General features: G+C 56.7%; 1 protein-coding gene across 1 annotated transcript in view; it reads left to right on the top strand.

Moving 5' to 3' along the window:
- Window positions 1-24,134, top strand: part of ANKS6 (ankyrin repeat and sterile alpha motif domain containing 6) — a 43,234-nt gene that overhangs the window by 5,115 nt on the left and 13,985 nt on the right. Inside the window, exons 2-11 of the mRNA XM_075560210.1 lie at window positions 9,126-9,619; window positions 10,667-10,711; window positions 11,475-11,679; window positions 11,792-11,898; window positions 13,370-13,518; window positions 14,770-14,968; window positions 15,668-15,717; window positions 17,965-18,168; window positions 18,874-19,027; window positions 20,847-21,016. Coding sequence (XP_075416325.1) covers window positions 9,126-9,619; window positions 10,667-10,711; window positions 11,475-11,679; window positions 11,792-11,898; window positions 13,370-13,518; window positions 14,770-14,968; window positions 15,668-15,717; window positions 17,965-18,168; window positions 18,874-19,027; window positions 20,847-21,016 — 1,777 coding nt within the window. The remainder of the gene's footprint in view (window positions 1-9,125; window positions 9,620-10,666; window positions 10,712-11,474; window positions 11,680-11,791; window positions 11,899-13,369; window positions 13,519-14,769; window positions 14,969-15,667; window positions 15,718-17,964; window positions 18,169-18,873; window positions 19,028-20,846; window positions 21,017-24,134) is intronic.

The following is a 24,134-nucleotide window of genomic DNA, read 5'->3' as shown; positions in this document are numbered from 1 at the left end:
TGGCTTCTCCAGCTCCCAGGGTGTAGTGCATGCATCTTATCAGTAGAGCATCATCTCAGGGAGTGAGCAGAGAGACAGACTGTCTCCTGCCTCCAAAGAGGAAAATACAGGAGCTCCCAGAATTCTCAGGAGAAGGCCATGCCCACACAGAAGCCTCATTGGTTATATGTAGATTGACAGGCATTCACCACCCCTTCACTCACAAACCTCTCAAATTGTCACCAGATTATGTAATCATCACATTACTTGTTTTATATGAACAATTATAAATAGATAATGTTTTATAATATATGGTTTTCTATCACTGTGCGGTCAGTTGCTGTCCGGTGCTGCCACGTCAGTTGGCACTCTTAAAGACCCTGCCCACAGTGCAACGAGAGAACACCCCCAGGTCCCGGGCCGCCCTCACAATGGCTACGCCCGAGCCACTGAAGCAGCCACTGCCTCAAGTCCATCTCCCTGAAGGTCTTCCTCTTAATCGCTGCCCCTCCTGCTACTCAGTTTGACCTCCTTTTCCAGGGACCGGGTGCTCTGGATGTGCCAAGAGTCCGTGAGACAAAGACTTGCCATCCTTGCTTCTAAGGAGCATTCTTGGCTGTACTGCGTCCAGGACAGTTTTGCTTATCTTTCGACTGTCCACGTGCTTTCAGGATTTTTCCCCAGCACCGAGATTCGGAGGCATCGACGCTGCGGTGGTCTTGCGTGTGCAGCGTCCGCATGCACATGAGGCGAGTGGCACTGTGATGGTGGGAGCAGGCGTGTCTTCCCTCTCACGGTGGTGGGCTTGCCCGTCATGGCTGTGAAAGGAGCCTGGTGCAGCTGCTTAGGATGCTGGCCAACCTTCATTCTGGATGACTGGCATATGTGTGGCTCTCAGGGGTTCACTGGCTCCATCTGAGGGTGATGCTGTGGGTACGGTGGCTGTGGCCCAGTGCTTGCCCATTCAGGTCAGCCGGCCTCTAGCAGGCTTTGGGTGCACAGCGGACTGATGAGGGCAGAGCCTCATTCACGTGGTGCGAGAGACACAGCTTACCTGCTTCCCAGCATGTTGGAGCCATGTGTGCTAGGTGCTAGATACCTAGTCTGGAACGCGCTGGCCCACCACACGTCCTTGTGAGCCATCACCCTGTCTTCTGAGCTTCTCGGTCTCTGCTTTCCCAGAAGAAAGGGCACGTTAATGCTATCTGTTTATATAAGAAGTAAAAGCAATGCCAACATTCCTGAGGAGCGGCCAGAAGATGTGGCCTCGAAGGACTAGCGTCTGGCAGGTGAAGTCAGGTGTGTGGGTCCCTGTCTCCCCCAAGGCTGTCAGTTCAGCCCTGACCCTCAGTCCTCACTCAGTCCTCCCTCAGTCCTCTCTCAGTCCTCTCTCAGTCCTCTCTCAGTCCTCTCTCACTCCTCAGTCCTCTCTCAGTCCTCAGTCCTCTCTCAGTCCTCAGTCCTCTCTCAGTCCTCTCTCAGTCCTGTCTCAGTCCTCTCTCAGTCCTCTCTCAGTCCTCAGTCCTCTCTCAGTCCTCAGTCCTCTCTCAGTCCTCAGTCCTCTCTCAGTCCTCAGTCCTCTCTCAGTCCTCTCTCAGTCCTCAGTCCTCTCTCAGTCCTCAGTCCTCTCTCAGTCCTCAGTCCTCTCTCAGTCCTGTCTCAGTCCTCTCTCAGTCCTCTCTCAGTCCTCAGTCCTCTCTCAGTCCTCTCTCAGTCCTCAGTCCTCTCTCAGTCCTCTCTCAGTCCTCTCTCAGTCCTCACTCCTCACTCAGTCCTCTCTCAGTCCTCTCTCAGTCCTCTCTCAGTCCTCTCTCAGTCCTCTCTCAGTCCTCTCTCAGTCCTCAGTCCTCTCTCAGTCCTCAGTCCTCTCTCAGTCCTCTCTCAGTCCTCTCTCAGTCCTCAGTCCTCTCTCAGTCCTCTCTCAGTCCTCTCTCAGTCCTCAGTCCTCTCTCAGTCCTCTCTCAGTCCTCAGTCCTCTCTCAGTCCTCAGTCCTCTCTCAGTCCTCTCTCAGTCCTCAGTCCTCTCTCAGTCCTCAGTCCTCTCTCAGTCCTCAGTCCTCTCTCAGTCCTCAGTCCTCTCAGTCCTCACTCAGTCCTCTCTCAGTCCTCTCTCAGTCCTCTCTCAGTCCTCAGTCCTCTCTCAGTCCTCAGTCCTCTCTCAGTCCTCTCTCAGTCCTCAGTCCTCTCTCAGTCCTCAGTCCTCTCTCAGTCCTCAGTCCTCTCTCAGTCCTCAGTCCTCTCTCAGTCCTCAGTCCTCTCTCAGTCCTCTCTCAGTCCTCAGTCCTCTCTCAGTCCTCTCTCAGTCCTCAGTCCTCTCTCAGTCCTCAGTCCTCTCTCAGTCCTCAGTCCTCTCTCAGTCCTCTCTCAGTCCTCAGTCCTCTCTCAGTCCTCTCTCAGTCCTCAGTCCTCTCTCAGTCCTCAGTCCTCTCTCAGTCCTCAGTCCTCTCTCAGTCCTCTCTCAGTCCTCAGTCCTCTCTCAGTCCTCAGTCCTCTCTCAGTCCTCTCTCAGTCCTCAGTCCTCTCTCAGTCCTCAGTCCTCTCAGTCCTCTCTCAGTCCTCAGTCCTCTCTCAGTCCTCAGTCCTCTCTCAGTCCTTTCTCAGTCCTCAGTCCTCTCTCAGTCCTCAGTCCTCTCTCGGTTCTCTCTCAGTCCTCAGTCCTCTCTCAGTCCTCAGTCCTCTCTCAGTCCTCAGTCCTCTCTCAGTCCTCAGTCCTCTCTCAGTCCTCTCTCAGTCCTCAGTCCTCTCTCAGTCCTCAGTCCTCTCAGTCCTCTCTCAGTCCTCAGTCCTCTCTCAGTCCTCAGTCCTCTCTCAGTCCTCTCTCAGTCCTCAGTCCTCTCTCAGTCCTCAGTCCTCTCTCAGTCCTCTCTCAGTCCTCAGTCCTCTCTCAGTCCTCTCTCAGTCCTCTCTCAGTCCTCAGTCCTCTCTCAGTCCTCAGTCCTCTCTCAGTCCTCTCTCAGTCCTCTCTCAGTCCTCTCTCAGTCCTCAGTCCTCTCTCAGTCCTCAGTCCTCTCTCAGTCCTCTCTCAGTCCTCAGTCCTCTCTCAGTCCTCTCTCAGTCCTCAGTCCTCTCTCAGTCCTCTCTCAGTCCTCAGTCCTCTCTCAGTCCTCAGTCCTCTCTCAGTCCTCTCTCAGTCCTCTCTCAGTCCTCAGTCCTCTCTCAGTCCTCAGTCCTCTCTCAGTCCTCTCTCAGTCCTCAGTCCTCTCTCAGTCCTCTCTCAGTCCTCTCTCAGTCCTCTCTCAGTCCTCAGTCCTCTCTCAGTCCTCAGTCCTCTCTCAGTCCTCTCTCAGTCCTCAGTCCTCTCTCAGTCCTCAGTCCTCTCTCAGTCCTCAGTCCTCTCTCAGTCCTCTCTCAGTCCTCAGTCCTCTCTCAGTCCTCAGTCCTCTCTCAGTCCTCAGTCCTCTCTCAGTCCTCAGTCCTCTCTCAGTCCTCAGTCCTCTCTCAGTCCTCTCTCAGTCCTCAGTCCTCTCTCAGTCCTCAGTCCTCTCTCAGTCCTCAGTCCTCTCTCAGTCCTCTCTCAGTCCTCAGTCCTCTCTTAGTCCTCTCTCAGTCCTCTCTCAGTCCTCTCTCAGTCCTCTCTCAGTCCTCTCTCAGTCCTCTCTCAGTCCTCTCTCAGTCCTCTCTCAGTCCTCTCTCAGTCCTCTCTCAGTCCTCTCTCAGTCCTCTGTCCTCTCTCAGTCCTCTCTCAGTCCTCTCTCAGTCCTCAGTCCTCTCTCAGTCCTCAGTCCTCTCTCAGTCCTCAGTCCTCTCTCAGTCCTCTCTCAGTCCTCAGTCCTCTCTCAGTCCTCAGTCCTCTCTCAGTCCTCAGTCCTCTCTCAGTCCTCAGTCCTCTCTCAGTCCTCTCTCAGTCCTCAGTCCTCTCTCAGTCCTCAGTCCTCTCTCAGTCCTCAGTCCTCTCTCAGTCCTCTCTCAGTCCTCTCTCAGTCCTCTCTCAGTCCTCTCTCAGTCCTCTCTCAGTCCTCTCTCAGTCCTCAGTCCTCTCTCAGTCCTCAGTCCTCTCTCAGTCCTCTCTCAGTCCTCAGTCCTCTCTCAGTCCTCAGTCCTCTCTCAGTCCTCAGTCCTCTCTCAGTCCTCTCTCAGTCCTCAGTCCTCTCTCAGTCCTCAGTCCTCTCTCAGTCCTCAGTCCTCTCTCAGTCCTCTCTCAGTCCTCAGTCCTCTCTCAGTCCTCAGTCCTCTCTCAGTCCTCAGTCCTCTCTCAGTCCTCAGTCCTCTCTCAGTCCTCTCTCAGTCCTCAGTCCTCTCTCAGTCCTCTCTCAGTCCTCAGTCCTCAGTCCTCTCTCAGTCCTCAGTCCTCTCTCAGTCCTCAGTCCTCTCTCAGTCCTCTCTCAGTCCTCTCTCAGTCCTCAGTCCTCTCTCAGTCCTCAGTCCTCTCTCAGTCCTCAGTCCTCTCTCAGTCCTCTCTCAGTCCTCAGTCCTCTCTCAGTCCTCTCTCAGTCCTCTCTTAGTCCTCAGTCCTCTCTCAGTCCTCAGTCCTCTCTCAGTCCTCTCTCAGTCCTCAGTCCTCTCTCAGTCCTCTCTCAGTCCTCAGTCCTCTCTCAGTCCTCAGTCCTCTCTCAGTCCTCTCTCAGTCCTCAGTCCTCTCTCAGTCCTCTCTCAGTCCTCTCTCAGTCCTCTCTCAGTCCTCTCTCAGTCCTCAGTCCTCTCTCAGTCCTCTCTCAGTCCTCAGTCCTCTCTCAGTCCTCTCTCAGTCCTCAGTCCTCTCTCAGTCCTCTGTCCTTCCTCAGCTCTCACTCAGTCCTCACTGTCCTTCCTCAGCTCTGGCTCATTCTGGCTCATTGAGCTCCTGAGTCCCATACTCTCTCTCCCACATCCTGCTCAGACCGGACCTGACCTGGGTGTGTGGGGTGCCTGCTCCAGCGTGCTCCTGCCCTTTTTTGCCAGCCAGATCTCTAGTGGTGGCTGATGCCCAGTTTTTGCATCAGGCTATCAGAAGCCTTATGCCAGGACTGCATTCTGATTTTGTGTAAGCGTTTTTGTATTAGAAAATATCACATTTTTCACTTGGTAATGTTATCTTCCTGCCTTAAAATAATAACCTCTATTCAGCATGGCTGTTGCGGAAACTGGGCCGAGTACTTTCCACAAATCCTCCGGTTTAACTCTCAGGGAGGTTCAGGGAGCGGGCATCGCTGCTGCCCCCATTCACAGGGTCAGTCTTCTGGGATGGAGGCTTGGAGACTTAGAATGACCCCGCAGGTAGGCGGCCCAGGCGGGCTCCCAGCCTGGCCCTGTCACTAACCCGTCTCTCTGGGTGTTGGCCAAGAGTGAGGAAACCCCTCCCATCATCCGTCAAAGGGCAGGGCACCCTGTGTGGCCTGTGGATTTAGATCTCATCCGTGGACTCTTGTCCTCCTCCTCCTGCCCTTCCTTCCACGGCCACCAAGGAGGCAGCGCTGGATCCAAGCCGAGCACCAGGAGCCGGGGCCATGTGCCGGGACTTCACCCGGGGGTCAGCTGAAGAAATGAAGGGTCATCGTAGCAGCTGTCTACCACCTCCACTCTTTTCCTCCTGGAAACTTCGAGTCCAGAAAACCATCCGTCCCTGCGTTAAATCTTCATATTTTCAGTCTAATCGAATGACCTCTGGGGCTCCCCATGAGATCAGGAAGCATTCCTAATTTGGGGATTTCTGCTCTCACCGAGCCCGTCCTCTGGCTCCAGGTTTGGACTCTCCCTTCAAAGGGAGAGACTTTGAGTTAATTACTTCTCTCTCTAGTCTGTAGTTTCTTATCTGTGAAATAGGGATTATCAGTTCCTGTCAGTTTATTAAGATCAAGTGAGATAAATCCCCATCTACACTTTGTAATCTGCTGTTAAGGATTATGCCAGATCTTATCTGTATTGATGACATAACCAGGGTTATCTGTTATCTTTCCTTAAAATAGTGCTTTCTCCTCCTGTGGAGGATACACCAATTCCTCAGACACTTCCATTGTCATAGGAAGGCCTTCTTCCCACAATTGGTTGTGCCATCTATCCATCCACCCACCCACCCACCCAATCCATCCACCCACTCATCCATTCATTCATCTACCTAGCCACCCACCCATCCATCCATCTGTCCATCCACCCACCCACCCATCCATCCATTCATCTACCCACCCATTCCTCTATCCCTCCACCCATTCATCCATCCACGCCACCCACCCAAACATCCATCCACCCATCCCATCTATCCTTCCTATCTGTCCCATCCATCCACCCCCATACCTCCACCCACCCCCATCCATCTATCCATCCATCCATCCATCCATATCCACCCATCCATCCATCCATCCATCCATCCATCCATCCATCCATCCATCCATCTACCCACCCATTCCTCCATCCCTCTACCCATTCATCCATCCACTCCACCCACCCAAACATCCATTCACCCATCCCATCTATCCTTCCTATCTGTCCCATCCATCCATTCCCCATCCCTCCACCCATCCCCCATCCATTCATTCCTCGATCCCTTCACCCATCCCATCCATCCATCATTCATCCATCCACTCAACAGAATTTGTTGTTAGTCACAGTCAAGTAACTTTGGACACATAGGTGACCCTGTGAGTGGGTTTCAGGGCTGTAATTCAGTGGGTCACCACTTGTCTGTCAGTTTGTCGTACTGGGTCCCAACCAACTGGGTCCCCCCCTCCCCCCGACAACAACCATCTCAACAGATCACCAGCCTTTTCTCCGAGGCACCACCAGTGGGTTCTCATCACCAACCTTGAGGGCCTGGAAGCACAGGTGTCAACTGCTCATATTAATTGGTCAATAGGCAGCCATTTGTACCACCTGGGCACCTGTAACAGGCTGTGAACCACTGAGTTGGAGGCAAAGGAGGCGAGAGGAGGTCGAGCCCACTGTCTCCTGGAGAGACTCGCTTGCAGAGGTGAGGGCAAGGATTGCAGGTGCTCAGAAAGGGGGGCCTGACCTAGCCTGGGAGGGGCTGGGACGCTGCTCCAGAAGGGTCCATATGAGCTGGTTCCTGATGCAGGAGAGAGAGGGCCAGTAGGTTGAGGACCAGCTAACTAAGCCTGCTCTTGGTGGGGTGGGGCTGGAGGGCAGGAAGGTGAGGAGGGCGTGGTGTACTCCGTGGGTGCAGGTGAGCATCTGTGGAAGTGTCTGAGGACCCCTGTGGGCAAAGTCAGCAGGCCTCCTTCAGCATGGAGAGCGGAGTGACATTAGACGCAGGCTCTAGGATGCTCTTTGGGGTCACATGAGGTTGAGCAGGAGGCGGGGCGCCAGGCTAGGACTCCTGCCTTGTAGAAGAGGCCACTGTGGCCCAGCCCAAGTGGCTGCAGCAGGTGAGCCGGTTCACCAGGCTCTCCCTTCTGGGCTGAGGTGGCCTCGTGCAGTTCAGGTTCACGTCCCCGTCCCTGGAGGTATTTGTCTGTTCAGTCAGTGCCTCCTCCACAGGAAGGGGGCATGTCCTGGGCTTAAATGAGGTGCATGTCCGCTCCAGGAAAGGAGAGGTGTGTAGCAAGAGCTCAGGAGTGACTGGCAAACGGTCCTGTAAAACCTGGCACAGTTGCCACCACCAGCCGGCTACACACATCTCTGAGCCCAGGTGCAGGACAGTCTCGGAGGAACCAGTGAAAGAAGGCCCTCTGCCTGCCTTCTAGGGAGGTCTTTGTGCCAACCTCCTTGAGGCAGGGCTGGCCGAGTCTCAGCTACTTGCAGGGAGCATTCCTGCCAGCAGATGGCAGCAGGGCCCCACCTGAGAGGTGCCCTGCGCCTTACTTAGCACCCGGTTATAAAGCAGAGTGGAAGGAATGCTCTGGGTGTCGGGGGCAGAGTAGGAGAAAGAGCAAGAGGGTACCAGGACTCAGACAGACCTGGGTTCTGATCCCGACAGGCCCTTGGTAACATTTCTCTGCTGCTTCCTTCCTTCGGCCAAGCACTGCTCTAGGTGAGTGACACAAGAGGGGCTTTCAAAAAGGCTGTGGGAAAAGCCCACTGTCTTTTCATTCCATTTTGCCACGAACTCTGAAGCCGCAGCTGTTGAGTTCAGTCTAGTGATAAGCCCCATTTTGCAGATTAGAAAGTGAAGGCGCGAGGAAGCTAAAGTTCTTTTTCAAGGTCGCACAGGTGGTGGATGGTAGGAGAGGAGTCGACCTCATGGGGGAAGTTGTTCACCGCTGCGGCGAAGTCGAGGGCACAGGCGGGGCCCAGCCTGTGTCTGAGACCAGAGGCAGCCTTTTGTTATGATCGGCGGCTGCTGTTGCAGGTGCCATCAGGTAGCACTGACTCAGAGTCACAGAGCCAAATGCCGCCTGGGCCTGTGCCCTCCTCACAGTTGCCAGGTTATTGCCCACTTTACAGTCACGGTGTCAGTCATCTCCGGGAGGGCCTGTCATCTTCACCGACTCGACTGGACCAAGCCTGGTGTCATTTTCTCAGGGCTGATCTCTCCTGAGGAGCCCGGGTGGCGTCATGGTGATGTGTCGGGCTCTTAACTGCAAAATCAGCAGTTCGAAACCACCAGCCACTCTGCAAGAGAAAGACAGGGCTTTCTACTCCTGTAGACTGGCAGTGTGGACCTCACGCTGCTCTGAGTCGGCATCGACTCGCTGGCAGTGAGTTTGGTCTTAGTTTAATCTCTCCTGACAACATGTCTGAAGTCCATGGGGCAAGAGTCTCAAAACTAGCTTCTAAAGAGCATGCTGGTTGCACTTCTTCCAAGACAGATTGGCGTGTTCTTGTGGAAGTCCACGGGGCTTTCCACAGAAGTCCCTGCCACGATGACTCAGCGGCATCGGTTCTTATTTGGTTTTCCTTACCACAGCCTGACGTCCATAGCCCGTGAGGGGGTGGAAAGTACCGTAGTGCAGCTCAGTCTTCAAAGCGACACTCTTGCTCTTCAACACATTGGAGAGGTCTTGTGCAGCAGAGTTGCCTAACGTGATCGAGGAGCTCTGAGCACAGTGGTCAGATCGCGCGCTGCCAACCGAAAGGTGGACGGTTTGAACCTACCGGCAGCCCTGAAGGAGAACGAGCTTACCCATCAGTTCTGTAAAGATCGGCAGCCTCGGACCCCCTGGGGCAGTTATGCTCTGCCCTGCAGGGTCACGATGACTTGGGATCGGTCAAGGGCAGCGGGTTTGGGGTTTGGTTCCAGTGAGAGTTACGCCATCCATTCTCCCACTCCCCGGCAGGTTTGGACATGTGAGCGTGGCACACCTCCTCTTGGATCATGGCGCTGATGTCAATGCCCAGAACCGGCTGGGGGCCAGCGTGCTGACAGTGGCCGCTCGCGGAGGCCACCTGGGCGTGGTGAAACTGCTCCTGGAAGCTGGCGCCTTTGTGGACCCCTGTGGCGAGCAGCTGAGGACAGGGGGCAGCAGGGACGAGCTGCTGGACATCACAGCCCTGATGGCCGCCATCCAGCACGGGCATGAGGCGGTGGTGCGGCTGCTGATGGAGTGGGGTGCGGACCCCAACCATGTGGCTCGGACCGTGGGCTGGAGCCCGCTGATGCTCGCGGCACTCAGTGGGAAGCTGGGCGTGGCCCAGCAGCTGGTGGAGAAGGGGGCCAGCCTGGACCACCTCAGCGTGCTGGAGAAGACTGCCTTCGAAGTTGCACTTGACCGCAAGCACAGGGACCTCGCTGACTACCTGGACCCGCTGACCACCGTCAGGCCCAAGACAGGTCAGGCTGCCCGAGTGTTCCCCAGCCCCCACCTCGCTTGCCCTCCAAGCAGGACAGGTGCTCAGCCACAGAACTAAGCCAGGTGACGCTCTTTTCCCCTAGAGTGTCTTGGCATGAGAAGACCCAGCCCACAGCAAATATGACCCTTAAAGGGAGGCTTCCAGGGACGTGACATTTTGGAGACAAAGACCCTGGCTTGTTTCTTCATACTTGGGGTTTCACAGGGAACCACGTGCTGGGTCCCAGGCCCGTAGATGTGGTTCCCGTGGTGAGCCCTGGAGTTGACCAGTTCCCCTTGGGCAGGGTGGCTCTGGTCACTCAGGCTCCTTGAATACCAACCAGTACCAACTTCCATAGAGCCGTCCTGCTCACGGCAGCCCCCTAGTGTCTGAGGAGGGCATTGCACCATGGGACTAGGAAGGTAGGTAGATTGCCAGGTACACCTTTTTTGCAAGGTGCTCTTGGGTAGACGGACACCTAGACCCCCAGCCTTGCAGTGAGCAGCTGAGCACAGTGAGTGTTTGCCCCACCCCAAGTCTCTGTGCCCTCTGATTGGCCCTCACAGTAATGAAGCATTTCCCTTCTTATTAGCATCTGATTCCTGTCGGCAATTACACAAAAGAGAGCGTGTCCGGTATTACGGCGGCCGAGGAGGCCAGCTCATCCCAGAAATGAGGGGCTCCCATTCAGATTCGCCTTTAGAAATATCATGGGAACACAGGCTCTTCCAAGACCGTAGAATGTTCTGTTCATGCATGAGAAAGGAAATCCCGAAGTTTGGAATGCCCCAGAAATGAGGGCTGGATCCATGCGGGCCCCAGGCGGTGGTCTGCCCTCACTCGGGCTGTGTCAGGTGCCTGCACCTTCCCTGGCAGCAGCTTCTCCCTCGTAGCCTTGGGTCCGTCCGCCCAGTCCCAGGCCACCTTGATTAGATTGCTTCTGAGAAGTAGATTATTTTTTAAGCTCTCCTGTGTGGTTACACTCTTGTGGATTTTCTGTCCTATTAATCTTTTCCACAGCTAACTTTTCACATCTTTGTTTACCCAGATGAGGAGAAGAGGCGGCCTGATATTTTCCACGCATTGAAAATGGGTAAGCGCTTTAGCAAACCTCCCTGGGTGTTGACGGAGACAGTGCCACATTCTTCCGGGCTAATATTTGCAGTCCGTTCCGAGGCCACCCTGAGGGATTGAGAAAGAGGTTGGCATTTTGTTGTTCCTTGAATGTACAGTTCCGACCAGAGAGACTGGGGTTTGGGGGCTGGTGTTTATGGTGCTTCAGTGTGGGCCAAAGCCCTCCTACCCCAACTTCTGCCCCTCTCCCACAAGCCCCACAGCTGGGGCTGGGCCTGTCCCTGCCCATCTGCTCCCCGCCCGCCAGCTCCATTCTCTGAGCAATGAAGGTCTATTTAGCCTAAGATTTCTTCTCCCAACGTAGCCCCCACCTTCAGACAACTCTCCCTGCCCCTCCCCACCTCCAGTGAGCCATGAACTGTCCTTCATCGGGGCACCTTAGAAGACAGTCCTGGCCACCTGCCTCCCAAAGGTCCCCCTTAAACACCCCATGTGGAGCAGTGCTCTGCACACGCAGGGTGGCCGTGAGTCAGAACTGACAAGGGGGCAACAGAATGTGTACTTGTCTCCATCCTCGAAAGCGGGGCCAGGGGGTGGGGTGGGTGTGAAAGTGGGTGGTGTGAGAGTGGGGGACGATTTCTGAGCTATCCTTAAAGCCCCCATGATGCCCGGCAGTCCCGCCTGCAGGCAGGCTCAGGAAGCAGCGCAGGCTCCTGAACCAAGGGACTCGAGTCGGCCGGTGCAGGTCCTGGGGGTCACTGGGGCTTGTGCTATGTTGACAGGAAACTGCCAGCTGGTCAAGGAGATTGCCGATGAAGACCCCAACCACGTCAACATGGTCAACGAGGACGGGGCAACCCCCCTGATGCTGGCCGCAGTCATGGGGCAGCTGCCACTGGTGCAGCTGCTGGTGGAGAGGCACGCCGACGTGGACAAGCAGGACAGTGTGCACGGCTGGACGGCCCTCATGCAGGCCACCTACCATGGGTGAGTGCCCCCGACCTTCCACGGCCTGAGGCTGGGCCACCCTGGAGACCCTGCTGGGGTTCTCAGCCTGCTGCTGCAGGACGTGTGACTCTGGCCTTTCATTGTTCCCCAGGAATAAAGAAATCGTCAAGTACCTGTTGGCCCAGGGGGCGGACGTGGCTCTGCGGGCCAAGAATGGATACACGGCCTTCGACCTGGTGATGCTGCTCAATGATGCGGGTGGGTCCCTTGGAGAGAAACGTGCCGCAGTGCCACCGACCTCCCCCGGCGGGACTCTGCACCCCCACTGCCTCTCTTAGCCACGTTTGAAGCACTTGATTGTTTGGGGGAGAAATCCAGCGTCAGGTCCTCAGAGCTTACTCACTGCACGGCCTGTGCTCACTGAGGCTTATGTCCTCACCTTCCAGGTGCCTCCCACGAGGCCTTGCAGGCAGACCGAAGGAAGCTCATACAGGCCTCCGGCCAGCAGCTGCCCTTAGAGGAGGAGCCCTTGGCTGCAGGTGCAGATGGAGGGTCCTGGGTACCTTCTGGGCCATCGCTGCCATTTCCCCACCTCTCACACTCTGACCTCCCTGCTGGCGCAGGCTTTCTGGGGACTGGGGCTTCCAATCTGCTAGCTCACAGGGCAGTATCTTCCTCTCTGTCACCTCTGCTAGCTCACCCCGAGAGGGGAGGAGCTGGCAGGTCCTGCTGAGAAAGCTGCCAGCTAGCAGGGGGTTTCCCTCCCCAGCCCTCCCTGCGGTGACGGCGGCTGCTCTGCCGCCCAGCTTAGTTCACAGGTGGCAGGCACCCACCTTTCCTCCCTCATGTCGCAGGCCCACAGGCATCCCCAGGGCATGCTGGGAGTCCCTGGATCCTCTCAAGACTCACAGGGATGAGGACCTCCATGTTCTCTTGTTCACACGAGGTGACTGAGATCAGGGACCCTGGTGCTCCTTGACCAAAGGCACCAGCTAGAAGTGGCATGATGGGGAGCCGGGGTCCCCAGCGACCCTGGTGGGACTGCACACACCGTGGTCAGGCCCGGGACTCTCAGCCACTGCCAGCTTCCTCCGTCCTCTGCCCTTAAGACGCCCTTCCCTAGGGTGCTCCCAGAGAATGCTTCCCAGCCATCAACGAAGCAGAACCTGGTTTTGAACACTTGGAGGCAGGGCTGGGGTCATTGAGAGACAAACATTCCAGTGGACAGCTTGGAGAGTAGATCTTTTTGGAACTTTCTTTTCAACCTCATTGGGTTGATGGTTCCTCATCATATCTCACCGTGTGCCCGGTACTCTGATGGGTCCCTCGGAGACCTGTGTGTGCCAACGCCACCTTCGACCCACAGAGGCACAGAGAAGCCTCATAGCTTACTGCGGCTGCACAGCTAGTGAATGGTGCAGGCTGAAGCCAAGCCCATGCTAGCCGGCTGCATGCAGAGCCGGGCCGTCCGTGTTCACAGGCCACCCGACCCCCCTGAGCTTCGGGTTCTGCGCTCTGGGTAGGCAGCCGGCACGTATTTCCAGCTCACCTCTCTCGCCGCTGTTAGGAAGTGCGATGCAGACTCCGTTACTGTCAGTACGGCTGGACGGAGCACGGGCCCTGGAGCTGCGGGGCTGCCCTCTCAGGGGGAGAGAGAGGGGGAGGGGACCATGGGCCCATGGTCCAGCAGTTCTGTCTGCCGGTAAAACATCGCCTTTTGTGTCCTTAGACACGGAACTCGTTCGGCTGCTGGCATCTGTCTGCATGCAGGTGAACAAGGACAGAGGCCGGCCCAGTCCCCAGCCAGCCCTGCCCCACCCGAAGGCCAGACAGCCCTGGAGCCTCCCAGTGCTGCCTGATGACAAGGGAGGACTCAAGGTTTGCCTTTTCCCAGCTAAAAGGGGTGAGGGTTAGAGGCGGGGGGACAGGGGTGGCTGCAGGGTGCCTGCCACTTCCGGTTAACTCAGCACTGGTTTGAGTTGAGGGGAGAAGACTAGGGGATGATAGGACTGGTGTTAGGGTGAGCGTAGCCATCTAAAGGTGGTTTAGATAGCATGTCAGATGGTGGATGGAGGGAGCTCATTAGCATCTCCCCCAGTGTTAATCCTGGAACGTTCTCCCCAGGGGTGTTGGAGCTCTGCTCCTGGTGTCAGGGTAGTTGTTAGAGTTGCTGAGTACCTGGCTCCCGGGAACCCCGGCCGGCAGCGCACCGGTCCCCTCGGCCTCCTCCTGGAAAGGCAGAAACGGCCTCCAGTCGCTTGTTCCTAACCGCAATCTGCGTATCTTCTGGTTTTCCCCATACGGCTCTATTTGTCCAGAACTGAACCTTACCATTTCCCCAAAAACAACACAGCAAAACCAAACCCAGGCCTTTCCTCCTGACTGCCTGGGGTGCTGTGCCCCACCTCCTCTGACTCCCCCACTTGACGACCCTTTGCACCCATCACCCACATGAGCTCCAGGATTCCCTTTCCTGGTACTGTCAGCGTGCCCGTCACCCTGTCCTCACTGCCTCCTCTGCAGGGGCCAGGCCACCCTGACTGTCTAGAGAAACAGAGCAGGGACACACAAGGAAGAACTTTGTATCAAGGACCAAGTTCACAGCGGGAAGGCGCCCCAGCCCAGTCCCACTCAAGTCCACGGGCCTGATGCCACCCGGGCCCTCACAGACTTGCATGGTTGCAGGCTGGTGACCCTGAAAGGGGATGCAGGAAGCCAGGAGGTCAGGCTGGTAGGTGCAGAGTTGTGAGGCTCCAAAGTAGACGATTCTTAAGAGTCGGCTGGCCCCTGGAGGCAGGCACGGGGTCCCAGCAAGCAGAAGGCAGAGAGAGGCAGAGTGAGAGGTGTCTCACTCTTAACAACAGGCCATACCCACAAGGAGGTGTCCACTTGACTGAGAGGTTGGGCCCCGTCTCTCAGTCTGTGTGATGAAGACAGTGACGACCTCTAGTCTTTTAGAAATGGCATCTGGTCAGGAGGGATTAGTGGCTAACCCCTGGCTTATTGGGGAAGGGTGCAGTGATTGATTGGCAATGCCTGCTGCAACCCAGGAGGGTAGGGGGAGCAGGTGGGCAGGTGTGGTTCCCTGGTTGTCCCTGCAGCATGACCTCCGCTCCCCTTCCTCGGCAGTCCTGGTGGAGCCGCATGTCCAATCGGTTCCGGAAGCTGAAGTTGATGCAGACGCTGCCCCGGGGCCTGTCCAGCAACCAGCCTTTACCTTTCTCGGATGAGCCCGAGCCGGCACTGGACTCAACCATGAGAGCGACTCCCCAGGACAAGCCAGGCCACTCTGGGCTCCCCGGCATGGGCCCCATCACCAAGGACCACGGTAAGGAAGGCTGCGTGTAGGGAGACGTTCCAGAATGGTCTGAAGCCTTCTGCCCTTCGCCCTTCTCCTGGACACTCAGTACTCAGTCCTCGGCCACAGGGGCTGGTCTGATCAAGAAGAGAGACTGAGCTGCCACCAGGCTGCAGATGGGGCTGCAGTGGCCTGCTTCCTGTCCCACACTCCCGGTCTAGGGGTGCCAGCCCACTGCCTCTCTCTGCCCTTTGACAGGGCAAAGCCACCTATCGAATGGGCTTGGTCCCGGTCACTGGCCGTATCTTAAAATACCATCCGTTCCCTTAGGTGGGGTGATGAGCGCTCCTTTACTGGAGGTGTTGTGCAGACTGGGAGGCGGTTGCCAGAGCGCCAAAGGAGACTCCAATTCGATTGAGAGGTGGCTTCAGTGCGGGCCCCCTAACAGCAGGCCCAGTTCTCCTCGCCCGCACGACTCCTGGGGCACCGCTGCAGGAGACAGGGTATCGAGCTGGGTGCCCCGCTGTCTGACTCAGCTGGGCATCGGCTGTGCACAGGAAAGCTGAAAACATGCTCTGAGATGCTTTGCCCTCTATTAAAATATTGAATACCAGTGATTAGTAAATATTTAATCGTCCGGGGGAATTGGTTTCCCAGGAGGAAGGGCCGCCCTTCCTCGGGCTGCGGGCGCGTGGTGGTCATGTCAGGACACTTGCATTTGCCTCGTAGGTTCTGGGAGCCCGAGAGGAGGGAAGGAGGACGCGCTGTTGACCACCATGGTGAGTAGGGCTTTCTGAGCCCTCCAGCTGGTTGGTAGCTGGTCGGACTACTAGGAGACTGGTGCTCCCAGCCGGGAGCAGCCCCAAATGTGTATCAGCATGCCGAGCTCAAGCCACAAGGACCTCAAGCAGGTAGATGCACCGAAGCAGCGGGTGAGGCCGGGCTGCGCTGAGCACCACATGCAAGTCCTGGTCCCATCTCGGGCGGGGCAGAGATGAGGGGAGGGAGAGTCGGAGGCAGCATCAGAGCGGAGGGTGTGCGTCCAGGCTGAGAGAGCCCTCCGTTGCCCAGCCTGCACTCCAGAGGCGTCTTGAGATGAAGTGACATAAACACCCCGTGGAGGCATACACAGAGGACGGTTTATTTCTCCTAACTAAACCAAGTTCAAGATCGGCACTGTGCTCCGTGGGGCCTGGGACCCTGGCTTCTCCTAGTCCAGGGTCCACCATGCATGGCTTCTGTGACTAGGGTTACTTCATGGCCCACTGCCGCCCCCAGGCAGCAGGCAAGCGTCCGGGAGAAGAGGTGGGTACATGCACATGCTGGTTCTCTGTCAAGGGAGTGCCCAGAAACTGCCACTGAGGCTTCTGCTTCGACCCCAGGGTCTAGCACTTGGTCGCAAGGCCACAGAACCCTCCATGGGAGGCTGGGGTATGGGCCTTGGTCTAGAAATCAGGGTGTCAGTCCTAAGGGAGGTGTGCGTGAAGGGCAGCGGGGGCCAGTTGGCAGTCTCTGACTTGGGCATAAGATCCCTCACGGGGTGGCCACGGAAGTTCTCAGCGGAGTGCGTGGGCTGGGACAAGCTCTCTGGTGGCCTCCCTGGGTGTCACTTCACATTCTGCAATGAGCGCCTCCTGGTTGGAGATGGACTGACTCCATGCCCGCAACCTTAAGACCCCACTTTGGAGCTGCCAGGAGGGGAGCTGGGCCTAGGCTGAACCAGGGCTCTAGCTAGAAATTGTGGAGCCAAGCCTGCGGACCCACTGGCTGATGGGGCAGGCCGGCAGTTTGAACTGGCCTGCAGGTGCCTCAAAAGACAGCGCTGGTGACCTGCTTCCCCAAGATCACAGCCGCGACGGCCTGTCTGAGGAGCCGTTTTCTGTAGGCAGGGGACCCGTGTGTCAGACCCAAATGCTCTTCAGCATGCCATACTTCCGTGGCTGCACGAGACGGGGTGGCTGTGCCCTGTTTGATTTTGGGGTTTCTAGGTTGGGGTTTTTTTTTTAAAACGGTTTTAGCAGGTCCCTTTGACCTCAGCGTCCCCTACTTGCCTAATGGTCTCCTCGGGACAGCCGCCTAGACGTGGAGTCCTTGGGTCAAGGGAATGAGTGCCATAAACGGTGTTTCTGCCTCTAATGAAATTGCCCCCAGGTCCCTGGGCATCTCCCAGGACCCCCCACATTTGCCAGGTGCGGGTGCTGAGAGGGGCAGCCCCTCATTCATGGACTTGCAGCACGGTGCTCCTGTCCTGACACCTTGTGCCCCACAGAGGGCACCAGTGCACTGGTCTGGCTGCCTATGGCAGATGGAAGGCCAGGCACCCGGCTGAGTGGGCCTTTGCAGCCATCGGGCAGAGCTGCCCACCTGCCTGGCTCCCGAGGCGGGCTTGACTGTGGGACGCCCTTCCCCGCAAAGCTCCATCTGGCCCCGAGTTCATGGTCATTTCTTAATTAAAGCTCCTACGGACTAAACGCTCTCCCTTGACTCTGAGCACTCATCGTCATGGGGGGGGGTCGCACAACACAGTGAACTGACGGAAGAACGTCTGTCCGCCATGCGAGGTGGGGCTCAGTAGCCCGGGGGAGCTGGGCCACCAGCCCCTCGCCCCTTCCTCCTGAACCAACCCCACCCAGCTCGGGTCATGCCTACCTCCTTGTGCTTCTGCCAAACTGGGCCTGCTCCTCTGGTCTCAGGCCTTTCCACCTCCCGCCCAAAGTGCTCACCCGGTCGTCCTCCTGGGTCTGGCCAGCAGTGTGCTTTGGGCCCAGCTGGATGTTCCTCTCTGCCCTCCCAGCCTCCTGAGCTCCCTTCCCTGCCCCCTGCAGCTCTCCATCCACATCTCTGCTGTGCCCCACTGCCACCGGAGCAGAGCAGGCCTGCACACAGAGCTGAGGACCCCCGTGGTTTCTGGCCCCAGTGGAAGGGTGGGTGGCAGCGGGTGTCCTCAGAGAAGCTGGGAGATCTGAGTCTCCCGCAGACCTGGAGCCCTCTCGGGCTCTGCCTAATGCAAGGCCTGTCTTTTTCAGCTGCGAAACGGAGCCCCCTTCACCAGACTCCCGAGCGACCAGCTGAAGGCAGTCATCCCCCCTTTCCTGCCCCCGTCCAGTTTTGAGCTGTGGAGCTCCGATCGGTCCCGGACCTGTCGCAATGGGAAGGCAGACCCCATAAAGACGGTGCTGCCCCACAGAGCCAGCAGGGGCCACGCTGCGGGCGGCGGGAGCTCAGACACGGTAGGTAGTTGGCAACATGCTCTGAGTACCCTGAAGGCTCGGTGTGGCTGCAGCAGCGGGAGGCTGGGCCAGAAGGGGACACGTGACCCGGAGCACCGGCCACCAGGGACCGTGCTGGGGAAGGCTTTCGAGGTGGTGACCTGGAGCCAGGCCGGGGAGGACAAGACAGGCATGTCCAGGCTATGGGAGCAGTATTGTGGAGATGGGCTTGGGCAGTACCCAAGGGGCTGGGTTTTGCTCTGGTTGTGATGTGAGTCCTTTGAGGTTTCACAGGGCATGATAGAGCAGGTTTTCTTGGCACTCAAGTTGGTGCAATAGTTAAAGTGCTCAGCTGCTGACCAAAAGGTCATTGGTTTGATCCCACCAGCCACTGCAGGAGAAGGATGTGTAAGTGTGGGCAGTTCTACCCTGTCCTGTATGGTCGCTATGAGTCAGGAGAGGCTGGGCCCCGGGGCACCTGGGGTGGGGAGACGGTGCCGCCCAGGGGGCTCAGCCTGAGAACTGTCTACAGAAAGGGCTGTCAGCAGATGGACAGGGCACCCTCCACAGTGACCTCGGACAGGCTGAGCACTGCTGGCCAGGCTGTGCGGTGGGGGGCAGCAGGGGATTGGGCCAGCGGAGCTCCAGCGTCTCTCCACACAGTGTCATGGCACCTGGAGCTGGGCAGGGCAGAGCCTGATGGCATCACCCACTTCACCCTTGCAGGTTCCTATCAGGCCGGTGAAATTCCCAACCCTCTCGAGGAGCCCAGCGTCTCCTGCCAGCTCTGGAAACTTCAACCACTCGCCTCATTCCTCAGGTGGCTCCAGCGGCGCCGGGGGTGCTAGCAGGCATGGCGGGGAGCTGCACGGCCGCTCAGGTGGGTTTCTGGCTGGAGGCCACCTGGGGAACTGCCCTTAGCGACATCACTCCTCGGGGCTCGTTTATGCCTTTTCTCTGCAGGAAGGGGATTGGGAGGGAGGAAGAAGGAAGCATCCACAAGCTGTTTTCTTGTAAAACTTCCCCAGGAAGGTTTGGTATCCTTAGGAGGTGAGACCTCAGAGAGCCGGGCGTCCATGGGACAGATAGCAAACTGCAGCCCCGAGAGGGCCAGCGATTGCCCAGGGTCACACAGCAAGCTGGTGACAGCACTCTCACACTTGTTCCCCGTCATTATTTCACTTTACAGCATGTTTTTGGATCCCCCTGAGGTTGTCCAGGATTAACCTGAGAGCCCAGAGAAATAAGAAGGCCCCCATCCCACCCCCACACCCCACCCCCCCAAAAAGAGAGAGAAAAAAATCTTACCCATTAGGGATCATCATTGATGTCTCTTCCAGTCTTTCTGTGCATATTATCAATATTTATAGAAGCAAAATGGTAATGCACCGAGCGCTGAGTACATGCCCGGCGTGGTGCCAGGACCCGCCTGTGGGTGATCTCATTCAGTACCCCAGTAGCCCGGAAGGCTCTCCTCTCAGTGCTGCAGGTGAGGGGGCGGGGCTCAGACAGCTAGCTAGCTGGCCCAGCATCACACAAGTGATTAGCAGGCAAAGCCAGGACCCAGGCTCAAATGGCCTGACTGCAGAGCCAGTTCACTGAACCACATGCTTGACTGAGGCCCAGAATGTTTTGAAACTTGCCCCTGCCCATGTCGTCAGTGCATTGGCCCCACGGCGCACAGATATCTGGAACACCTTTTAGCATCTGGATGGCCTCCCTTGGTGTGCAGTCTCGCTGGTGGCTTAGCCGGTGCCCGGCGTTGACCCTGGAGGCCGTTTCTAGGCTTTGGGTCTCACAGAGAGAGCAGCACCCTTGTCCAAACAAACCTGCCTACTTGCCATGTGATTTCTTGAACACAAATTCCGGGGTGGCTGGGGCAATAGGTTTGTGTATTTCTGAGGCTTTTTATACACTTTTGCTGCCCAGGCTGCTCTGCCCGTTTCCACCTATAAAACCCTTTCAGCACCACCAGGTGCAGGGACCTCTATGCTGTACCCAGGTGAGAGATAAGGGTCTGCCCACAGCACCTTCCCAGCTCGGGGGTCTCCCCTTACCCACTTCTCTCACCACATCCCTGGGCTGCAGCTCGATGTGGGGAGCAGAGAGGAGCTGCCAGCCTGGGAGGCAGACCCACTCCCCACTCACAGTGTTCTGGCGTGAGGGATTTCCCATGGGACTGGACTTGATACAATCGGGGCGGTCGCTAAGCAGCCTGGGTGTTGGGGCGGAGGGCGCTGTCTCTGTGTCCTGCAGCCAGCAGGGCTGGGAGCTGGAAGAGGCCCTGGACCTCACACAGGGCCAGGTGAAGATGGCCTGCCGCCCTGGGCGGTGTCGTGCGTTACTCATTAGACCGCTAACCCTGAGGTTGGAGGCCGGGGAACCCCCAGCTGCTCTGCAGGAGACGGACAAGGATTTCTGTCCTGCAATGACTTGGTCTCGGACACCGACGGGGCAGTGCCACCATGGGGTTGCAATGAGTTAGAATCGACCTCGGTGCCGTAGGCTTTACCTGACCAGGCAGTGGCCTCACAGGACGTCCTTCAGAGCGTGGTGGCCACCAATTCCCTGTCACCTCCAGTTCTCATGCAGACTTCCCCGCAGTTAGCCCTGGCCCAGAGGCACACGAGAAGAGGGAGCCCAGCTTAGCCGCCCCCCTCCCCTGCCCCCGACTGCCACCATTCCCTTTCTGTTCTCAGGCGGCAGCGTGGATAGTGTCTTGTCCCAAATTGCTGCCCAGAGGAAGAAGGCAGCTGGACTCTCGGAGCAGAAGCCCAGCCAGCCATCCAGCCCTGTGGGGCCAGCGCCGGCGTCCAGCCCATTGGAGCTCCTCGGCTCCCCGGCAGGGGCCAGCATGTCTGGCAGCAAGGTGAGGCTCTGTGCCTCTTCTCCGCTTACACTCGGATCCCTTCCTGGCCCGGCCCTGAGCTGCTGGGACATGGGTGGGGGGCCAGCTGGGAGGACAGGGTTCGAGGCAGGCTCCTTCCAGGGGCCACCTGGGCATTGGGAGAAGGACTCCTATCCTCCACCTTGTGCATCTGGACTCAGATGGGGTCGGGGCTGGGGGTAGGGCCATAAGACTGGTCCATGGTGGGAGAACAGCAGGTACTGAGCCCCAGAGGAAAGCGTGGCACTGGGGGAGTGGAAGGAGGGTCTCTGGCAGGCAAAACCCGATGGCCCTGTGTGAGTATGAGCCAGGGACTGCTGCCAGCATCGTCTGGACGCCATGTCCCCACGGCTGCGGCTGTGGTCGTCTTGCAGTCAGCTCTCTGGTAACTCTCAGAGTTTGCAGGTGGTGCTCTGGGCTGGCGTCTTGGGGCTCTGTCCCCTCCACCTCCTGAGCCTCTTCCTCTTCATGGGCTAATGCTCTGCTCGCTGAGCCCAGATTGTGGATGCCTAGCAGGGCATGTGAGACAGCTTCATGGTCCCCACCACCAGGTGCCCCCCCCCCGTGATGCCAAGTTGCTCATTTCTTCCTCCCAGAGGACCCCCAGTGCAGGGAGGACCTCACCGGCGGCAGCGGTGGCGGTGGCGGCAGATTGTCCAGGTGTCCTAACCCGTCACCCTGGGGCGTTAGGCCCCCAGAGAGCCCATCCTTTGGTGGGACCCTGCACACAAGAAGGCCTTCCCAAAATGGATGTTGGAGTCAGTGAGTGAAGAATGTTTTTCTTAATTTTTAGTTCTGTCCAGCCACTGTGGGCTCCGCGGCCCTTTGGAGCATTCAGAGGCCCTTCTGCAATAAGGCCCACACGGTTTGGTGCTGCAACAGTTAAATGTTGCTTGTCAGCCAAACAGTGGGCAGTTCAACTCCACCAACTACTCTGTGGGAGAAAGGTGTGGCCTCTGCTTCTGTGAAGATGTGTGGCTATGGAAACCCCATGGGGGCAGGTCTCCTCTGTCCTAGAGAGTCGCTTCTCACTGCAAGGTCAGTGGTTCAAACCCACAGGACGCTTCCTGGGAGAGAGACGAGGCTGTCTGCTCTGGCCAGAGACGATGTACAACCTTGGGGAGTCTACATAAGGTGCTATGAGTACGAATCAGCTCAACGGCTGCAGGTTTGGGGTTTTTTGTTAGTGTGTTTGTTCTTTTTATACTTAGCTCCCAAAACTCCCCCTCTCTGTCCACATTAGCATCCTGTTCAGAATTACTTGGGTAACGTTGTTGTCTCGTCAGGCACTGTGGATCCCTTCTCACTCGTGGGGGCTCTGCATGCCCCCCAAGGGGATCACCACCATTGCCCTTCTGCTTGAGCCCATTGTTGCATCTGCAGTGTCAGTCCATCTCAGGGATCGCCCCGTTTTCGCCGCTCCCTTCCCCTTGACCAAGTATGATGTTGTGTGAGTCTGGGCGGACTAGAGAAACAAATCCATGGACACACATATGTGCATAAGAAAGAGATTTATATATAAGAGCAATTGAACTTTGAGAAAACATCCCAGCCCAGTCCAGATCAAGTCCATAAGTCCGATATTAACCCATATGTCCGATACCAATCTATAAAATCCTCTTCAGACGCATGAAACATGCAATGACGCCGATTGTAGATCACAGGCCAGTGGGTAGAAAGTCTTCGGATCCAGTGTCATTGGAAACATCTCAGTGCTGGCGGGGGTCTCTGCATCAGGGTGGGTCCATGTGTCTTGTCAGCTGCTATGGCTTCCAGGGTGCCAGCAGAGTCTCCCACCTCCAAGGAGGAAGTACCGGATTTCCCAGAATTCTCAGGAAAAGGCCATGCCCACTCAGAGGCCTTGTTGCCTATGATCTGATTGACAAGCTAGACTCCACCCCTTCGCTCTTCATCCTCAAATTGGCGAACGACTATATCTCTACCACAGATGTTCTTCTCCAGGGACTGGTCTCTTCTGATGCCATGTCCAGAGTCTCACCATTCATCCTAATAAGCAACCTAGTGACTACGCTTGTCCCCAAACAGATTATCCATCTTCCAGACAGCCCCTGGCCTTGTGGGCACTCCTTGCCCACGCTGTAATCCCAAAGCGCCAGTGCTCTGTGGTCCCCGTTGCTCCTTTTCCCCGGCCAGCCTTCACAAGCGTGCAGGGCGACCGAGAGCACCGTGACGGACGCCAGGAGAATCTTCGTCTCCACAGAGACAGTGCTTGGACAATGGGGCCATGCGACTGAGCTTCTGAGGAGCCTTGGTGGCCTAGTGGATTCTGTGTTGGGCTGCTAACTACACGATCAGTATTTCAAACCCACCGGCTGTTCTATAGAGGAAAGAGAAGACTTTCTGTTCCTGTAAAGACTGACATCCTTGGAAGCCCCCGGGCGCAGGTCTTTCACTCCTACAGTGTCACTGGGAGTTGGAGCTGGGTTGATACCAGCGAGTTTGAGTTTTGAAGTAAGCTGCTTTCAGAATTCAGCGCTAGGAAAAACCTGTCTCCCTGATAGCTTCATGCATGTTCTTTCATTGGACAGTAAGTCATATAGACCTGGTTGGATTTGATAAAACTGGTTGTGTTTGTTTGTTTGCTTGTTTTTGCCATTGCTACTGGGGAACTCGTGGCCACGTAGTGAAGTCAGTCTGCTAATCTGTTTGTTTTTGCCATTGCTACTGGGGAACTCACGACCACGTAGTACAGTCAGTTTGCTAATCTGGGACTTTGACAGAGTTGGCTTCTGTCAAAGCTGCCTAAAAATTCTTGTTTCTATGCTGATGACCTCACATGTGTTAGATGTTCTTAGCGCCCTTTAATCCGTGTTGGAAATAGAGAGGCTAGATCTGAGTTAAAATTGTATGAGCTCTTAACCTTGCTTGGACACATCTGTCATACAGACTCTCTATACAAGTCTATTCCGATGAAAGGAAATTGACTTTGTCGAAAGGTGCGTTCAGGAAACAATAAGCAGGGGAACGATCCATTTCAACGATTACCTGAGACTCTTACTGTTACCCCGATCCTCTCATCATGATGCTGTCACCTTGGCGAACTGTTTAAAGATTCAGGTTGCTGGACTTCACCCCAGCC

This window comes from Tenrec ecaudatus, chromosome 10, assembly GCF_050624435.1.
Source record: "Tenrec ecaudatus isolate mTenEca1 chromosome 10, mTenEca1.hap1, whole genome shotgun sequence".
Lineage (NCBI taxonomy): Eukaryota > Metazoa > Chordata > Mammalia > Afrosoricida > Tenrecidae > Tenrec > Tenrec ecaudatus.
Note: the sequence above shows the minus strand (reverse complement) of the source record. Positions and strands in the feature narration are given on the sequence as shown.